A 7,391-nucleotide genomic window follows, 5' to 3' on the forward strand; every position below is an offset into this window, starting at 1 on the left:
GTGAGGCAGCCGCCTTGCCCGCTGAGTTCCTCCAGCACTCTGTTTTTTGTTTGGCTCTGAAGTTGAAGGTGGCTCAGCGGGACGGGCATGGGCTCTGGGGAGAGGGTTGCGTTTCTGGTCGAGACCCTTCTTTAGACAATCACAAGTACTCTCATTGACGAGAGTTCAGTTTAGTCTGAAGAAGGGTCTTCTCTCCAGAGTCGCTGCGCTGCCTGTCCTGCTGAGTTACTCCAGCTTTATGTCTATCTTCAATTTCAGAGAAATACAATTTCTCACGGGGGGCTTATAACGTCTCTAAACCCCTCTGGGACCCTCTGAACACCTCTAAACCCCCTCTAGCCCCTCTAAACACACCTGAACCCATCTGATGCCCTCTAAACATCTCTAAACCGTTTAAACCCCTCTAAACAAGGAGGTTGCAAGGTGACTTGGATAGGCTGGGTGAGTGGGCAAATGCATTGCAGATGCAATATAATGTGGATAAATGTGAGGTTATCCACTTTGGTGGCAAAAACAGGAAAGTAGACTATTATCTGAATTGTGGCCGATTAGGAAAAGGGGAGATGCAACGAGACCTGGGTGTCATGGTTCACCAGTCATTGAAAGTAGGCACGCAGGTGCAGCAGGCAGTGAAGAAAGCAAATGGTATGTTAGCATTCATAGCAAAATGATTTGAGTATAGGAGCAGGGAGGTTGTACTGCAGTTGTACAGGGTCTTGGTGAGACCACACCTGGAGTATTGCGTACAGTTTTGGGCTCCTAATCGGAGGGAGTACAGAGAAGGTTCACCAGACTGATTCCTGGGATGTCAGGACTTTCATATGAAGAAAGACTGGATAGACTCGGCTTGTACTCGCTAGAATTTAGAAGATTGAGGGGGATCTTATAGAAACTTACAACATTCTTAAGGGGTTGGACAGGCTAGATGCAGGAAGATTGTTCCCGATGTTGGGGAAGTCCAGAACAAGGGGTCACAGTTTAAGTATAAAGGGGAAATCTTTTAGGACTGAGATGAGAAACACGTTTTTTACACAGAGAGTGGTGAATCTCTGGAATTCTCTGCCACAGAATGTAGTTGAGGCCAGTTCATTGGCTATATTTAAGAGGGAGTTAGATGTGGCCCTTGTGGCTAAAGGGATCAGGGGGTATGGAGAGAAAGCAGGTACAGGATACTGAGTTGGATGATCAGCCATGATCATATTGAATGGCGGTGCAGGCTCGAAGGGCCGAATGGCCTACTCCTGCACCTATTTTCTATGTTTCTATGACTGCGTCCAACTGCTGTCTGGTTCGTTGATCGGTTTGCTAGATATTAACTGTTTTGGGAGAGAAAAATGCTCACGGCAGACCAAACGTGTTAAACAGAAATTGGTCAGATATTGAGCTTTACACAGTGAGAAATCGTGTGAAATAATCACTGAATTTAATTTTAAATGAATGTACCTGCATGTTATACTGTTTAGTTTGGAGATACAACCAGATAGTCTGGTTGATACAACCAGATTAGTTTGGAGATACAACCAGATAGTCCACTGAGTTCGCACCGACCAGCGATTTTTGTTTTCCTATTTGACAATTTTATTTGGCGGCCAATCAAACGCTGTCTCTAAGGGGGTTGCATCCAATCACCAACCAGCTTGCCTTAAACTTCCCGTCCAATCAACAAATAGGTCTCCTCCCGTCCAATCAGCCGCTGTCTCCAAGGCCATTGTGTCCAATCACATAATTAGCAGCTACGGTAAAGGTTGGAAGCCAGCGGAGCTACTGACAGGCAAACGGGAGGAAGCAGGAGAGATTCACACATAGCACCTAGTGTACAATTTCATAATATATACTAAATAACTGGGCTGACAGACCTTGGCTGGGAATCTGGGGTTCACCAAAATTGTTCCCAATTGGGCCCCGCACCCCCTAAGGCCGGCCCTGTCTGCCGTTTCCTTGTTCCCCATAAATAATTCGCCTGTTTCAGACTTCAAGGGTCCAACTTTGTCTTAACTATTTTCTTTCCTCTTCACAGACCTAAAACAATGTTTACAATCCTCCTTTATATTCTTGGCTTGCTTACCTTCGTACCTCATCTTTTCTCCCCTTATTGCGTTTTCAGTTATCTACTGTTGCTCTTTAAAAGTTTCCCAAACCTCTGGCTTCCTGGTCAGCTTTGCTATGTTATACTTCTCTTTTACTTTTACACTGTGTGTGTGTGTGCATACATAGATATGTACACATGTGTGCGTGTGTTTATATACACACACACAGGTGGGAAAGAACTGCAAATGCTGGTTTAAATCGATAGACACAAAATGCTGGCGTAACTCAGCTGGGCAGGCAGCATCTGACAGGCAGAGAAGGAATGGGTAACATTTCGGGGCGAGATCCTTCTTCAAACTGATGTCAGGGGAGTTTGTGTGCGTGTACGCACTTTTTCTCAGTTATTATATTGTTTACAGTGTACTATGTTTGCATATTTGGTTGTACTGCTACAAGTAAGAATTTAAGTCTTCGAGCTGGGACGTTTGACAATGAAACACACTTGACAACCTAATGGATAGCACCGAGCATGAATCGGAAATTGTTAGCCGAGTGTGAGAGGTGTATAAAACTTTGCATTCACAGGCAAGGCTGGCGAGCGCACGTCTCCCCCCTCCATACGTGACCGTGGGAGCGAGCGGCGGCGGGGACGAGCACGGCCAGATCTCTGGGGAAAGCGGCGGCCCGGGCGCTGCCTCGACCCGCTCCTCCCGGCCGCTGCCTCGACCCGCTCCTCCCGGCCGCGGGCACAAGCACAGCCTGATTTCCCTCCCCCACCCCTCCCTTAGAGGAGACGAGCAGCAGAGGCGGGGACGAGCAAGGCCAGATCTCTCTCTCCCGCCCCACCACGGGAGCAAGCAGCAGCGGACGCGGAGACGAGCACCAGTGGACGGGGACGCGGAGACGAGCAGAGACACCCCCGGGAGCGAGCAGCAGCGGGGACGAGCACGAGCACAGACCCCCGGGAGCGAGCACCGGTGGACACGGGGACGAGTACAGACCCCCGGGAGCGAGCAGCAGCGGACGCGGGGACGAGCACGAGCACCGGTGGACGCGGAGACGAGCACAGCCCCCTCTCCCTGGGGCGCTCCCTCGCTGCCCCCGGTCGGGGTCGGGATCGGGATGGAGGAGGAGGAGGAGGAGTCGCGGAGGGAGCGCCTCCATTTCCGTGTGTGCCGCTTCATCCTGGAGTCGGGGGTGAAGCTGGGCCTGGGCTCGTTGCCGCTGGCCTCGGCCTGCACCATCTACCACCGCTTCGTTGCCCGCACGGCGCCGGGCGCCTACGACCCTTACCTGGTGGCCACGGCCGCCATCTTCCTGGCCGGCAAAGTGGAGGAGCAGCACCTGCGGGCCCGCGATATCCTCAACGTCTGCCACCGCTACCTCTACCCCCGCCTGCCGCCGCTACAGGTAGACAACACCTTCTGGGACTTACGGGAGAGTCTGGTGCAGTGCGAGCTCCTGATGTTGAGGGTTCTCAACTTCCAGGTGTCCTTCCAGCACCCCCACAAGTACCTGCTCCACTACCTGCTGGCGCTCAGGGGGTGGCTCAACCGCCATGTTTGGGAGCGGACGCCCCTCGGCCCCACGGCCTGGGCGCTGCTCAGGGACAGTTATCACGGGGCCCTGTGCCTCCGCCACCGGCCCCAGCATCTGGCCGCCGCCGCACTACACCTCGCCCTGCTCTGCTACGGCCTGGAGGTGCCCGGACAGGGCAGCAGCGGTCGCGACTGGTGGCAGGTGCTGTGTGAGGGGTGTACGTGGGACATCCTGCAGGAGATCGGCCGCGAAATGGTGGCCGTGTACGAGATGGACGCCAAGCTGTGAGGGGCAGGGTTGAGGAGGGAGAGGGGATGCACACCTTCGGGAAGCACGCTTCCCTTCCTCTCCCCTCCCTTTCTGTCCTCCACCTCTCTGTCCCTCCCTCTCTGCCCTCTTCCCAACCCTCTCTCCCTTTCTGCCCTCTCCCCCTCCCTCCCTCTCTGCCCTCTCCCCCTCCCTCCCTCCCTCCCTCTCTGCCCTCTTCCCCTCCCTCCCTCTCTGCCCTCTTCCCCTCCCTCCCTCTCTGCCCTCTTCCCCACCCTTTCTGCCCTCTTCCCCTCCCTCCCTTTCTGCCCTCTTCCCCTCCCTCCCTTTCTGCCCTCTTCCCCTCCCCCACCCTTTCTGCCCTCTTCCCCTCCCCCTCCCTTTCTGCCCTCTTCCCCTCCCCCTCCCTTTCTGCCCTCTTCCCCTCCCCCTCCCTTTCTGCCCTCTTCCCCTCTCACCCCCCCCTTTCTGCTCTCTGCCCCTTTCCCCCTTTCTCTGATCTTCAGTCACTCTTCCCTTCCCGCTCTTCCCTCCCTCCCCCCTTTCTGCCCACTGCCCTCTCTAACCCCTCACTCACTCCTGTGTGGAGGGATAGGGGCGAGAGGAAGAGAGGGGATAGGGGTGAGGAGAGAGAGAGATAGGCCACTGTATCCTGCCTGTAGTATAGCAACGAGAGATGCACACAATATTCCAAGAGCAGTTAACAAGTGTTTTTTAAAGCTACAACAATGAACATAGAACGGTAAAGCACAGGAAAAGGCCTTTGGCGCACAATGTGCCGAGCATGATGTCAAGACAAACTCTTTTCTGCTTGCGCAGGTGCCATATCCCTCCATTCCCTTCAAATTCCTGTGCCTATCTAAAAGCCTCTTAAACGTCACTATCATATCTGCCTCCACCACCATCCCCAGCAGCACATTCCAGGCCTTGCTCATCTCCTTTCAACTTTGCTCCTCTCATCTTTAAGCTAAGTCCTCTAGTATTTGATTTTTCCATAAAGGGATAAAAGTTTGATCTGTCTACTCCATCTATAATCTCATAATTTTTCTTTCAGGTCTCCCTCAATCTCCAGCGTTCCAGAAAAAAACAATTCCAGTCTGTCCACCTTTTCCTTATAGCTAATACCTTTAATCGAGGCATCATTCTGGCAACCTTCCTCTGCACCCTTTCCAAAACCTCCCCATCTATCCTGTATTGGGGCAACTTGAACTGCATGCTTTACTCTAAATGCGTCCTAACTAAATTCTTATTAAGCTGCCACATAACATCCTAATACAGGTCCACCGCCAATTTTTCAGCACTCTTGGTTCCAGAGGCTTGCCGGACTATGTTTTGCTGGACCAACAGAGGTCACGGCCTCGGAGGAGTCAGAACGGGTTGCATGGGCCGCAGGGGGGCCGAGATACCGGCCTACAAAGTTGGCCTCTGAGGTCGGCTGTGGGAATGGATCTGCCGACTGGCTGGGCCGAAGTTCCAGACCCCCGGCCGCCGGGGGCAAATTCGATCCGCCGATCGCCCACGGAAGTCATGATTCGGTCAAGATCAGCCACCTCACCCTGCCTAGGCGCCATATTTTCAGGGCAGTTTTCCGAGGGGGATTTCAAGTGTGCTCTCCTAATTTTGTCCAGATTAAAGGAGGTGCTGGAAAATCGGTGGTGGACCTGTACTATAATAGCATTTAAAAGACGCTTGGATACATGGGTAGGAAAGATCTACAGGGAGGGATATGGGCCAAGCACGGGCAAATGGAACCAACTTGGATGGCGCGTCTTGCTCAATGTGAACGATTTTGGCTGAAAACTCTGTTTCTGTGCAGTTTGACTCTGACTTTATATTGGTATTGTGAATATTAAAAAAATGAAAATTTCCAAAGAATTGTTGAGCAACCATTTCAACCTTAAATGGAGTGAATTATTGTTCATGTAATCTTGGTTTTACTTGTTATGTACATAAATATTTCAACATCACTCATTGGAATTAACTGAAATGATGTGTAACTAAATTAATATGTGCAGTTGTACCTACAATATATGGATTAATGATTATTGTTATTAATCTAGCTTTCTTTCACTAATAAACTGAACTACTGAAACAGTTGCTGTGCTTCTCTGGGATATATGTGCACATGTCAAGCTAATTATGGAATTGTGCTAACTGAAACATTTCCCAATATTACTCTGAAGTAATTGTTCATTGCAACACTTCTTACCATCTGTGTTGCCATGAAATAGTTTGTGTTCTACACATTTTACTAAATGAGCTGAAATTTCCTCTAAATAATTATTGCAAAGAGTTAAGACATTTACACTGGTCTTTGCAGCAAACTGATTTCCCTTGCCACTAACTCTATCCCCACCTGAGCAACACTCTGAGGCTAAATAGGTCTGCCCTCCATCACTGGTGGCCGAATATCAGCTGCTATGGCCCTAGGTTCTGGTATTACCTCTCCATTTCTTATGGAGCTCTTTGTATCTTTTAAACACTACTTAAAATTTGTTTTGTCAGATTTTTGTTCAACTGCCCCAGTGGCTCTAGGAATTACTTAAGCTACCTGTCATGTGTCTTGGGCTGTTTTACTTCTCCAGTTCTGTTTCTTACTTCCATTCATTTGTCTCTGATAATCTTGACTAAGATCTGAACAAAACGTTGCTTTCTGTTAATTTATTTAGACATAAATCACACAGAAAAAGCTCAGCCATGAAATTGTTTTGGGATTTGCACTATTGACATTGGGTCAGTTCTACAGACAATCTGCTTGACCACCTACCTGTACATTTGTAGCCACAAGGAGCTGCATATGCTGAAATCTTGAACAAAACACAACTGGATCAGGCATCATCTGGGGAAGGAATGGATGGGTAACTTCAGATTGGGATCCTTCTTCAGACTACTTCCGATCCGAAACATCGCCAGTCTATTCCCTCCACAGATGCTGACTGACATGCAGAGTCCCTCCACCACTTTGTGTTTTACTTGACCTTTTCTGTAATGAACATTTATCCTAGAGTTATCACAATTGACCTCAATATGCAAATCTAAATTTGAATTTGGTGAAAACATTGCACTTGTGGCTTGCATCAAAAACATCCCCCATGAAGATCTAGTGATCTCTGTACCATTTCAGCGTTTAGTCCAATGGAATTCGATAATGTGTTCAGTAGTGGCAATGCTATCAAATTGGCAACCAGTCGATCATGGTGAAAAGCGCTCATAGGCCATGCAACTTGAAGCAAAATCATTCTAACCATTATATAAAGAGATGTCTGAAGATTGGAATATGTATCTGTTTTAAATAATAATAAGAATGTATCAAAATCAACAATAAAAATCGGGAAAAATGATCCCTGACCAATAAGTTGAATCATGTAAGGGGTTTTTGGATACTAAATGCTCACTGCATAATGACAACTCTGCATGTCACGTTTGGTTCATCAGTTAATCGCTTCATTCTATGTGGAGGTACATTCTACTCACATAACAGGTACAGTTGCTTCCTTGCAATGTCCATGACTAAGATTTGATCTTGCATCCTCTGCTATATGGGGTGGGCACACATT

At 49.2% G+C, this 7,391-nt stretch overlaps 1 protein-coding gene across 2 annotated transcripts; it reads left to right on the forward strand.

The window, feature by feature from the left end:
- Positions 1-2,611: 2,611 nt before the first annotated feature.
- On the forward strand, positions 2,612-5,922 carry ccnq (cyclin Q). 2 transcript variants are annotated; one of them, XM_033019584.1, is made up of 2 exons: positions 2,612-3,830; positions 4,437-5,922. In XM_033019584.1, the coding sequence occupies exons 1-2, from the start codon at positions 3,151-3,153 to the stop codon at positions 4,564-4,566; spliced, it is 810 nt and encodes a 269-aa protein (XP_032875475.1). In that variant the 5' UTR covers positions 2,612-3,150; the 3' UTR covers positions 4,567-5,922. The 2 variants fall into 2 exon arrangements, with proteins under 2 accessions (XP_032875475.1, XP_032875476.1); XM_033019585.1 differs by lacking the exon at positions 4,437-5,922 and having other exon boundaries at positions 2,744-3,963.
- Positions 5,923-7,391: the final 1,469 nt, after the last annotated feature.

The sequence above is a fragment of the Amblyraja radiata genome, chromosome 4 (genome assembly GCF_010909765.2).
Source record: "Amblyraja radiata isolate CabotCenter1 chromosome 4, sAmbRad1.1.pri, whole genome shotgun sequence".
NCBI lineage: Eukaryota > Metazoa > Chordata > Chondrichthyes > Rajiformes > Rajidae > Amblyraja > Amblyraja radiata.

What these genes read in the sequence shown, in the direction of transcription:
- ccnq (XM_033019584.1), top strand. Translation starts at nt 3,151, where the DNA reads ATGGAGGAGGAGGAGGAGGAGTCGCGGAGGGAGCGCCTCCATTTCCGT. An exon ending in GGCCGCGAAATGGTGGCCGT is followed by an intron (nt 3,831 to 4,436) that starts GTACGAGATGGA and finishes GATAGGGGCGAG; the next exon opens with AGGAAGAGAGGGGATAGGGG.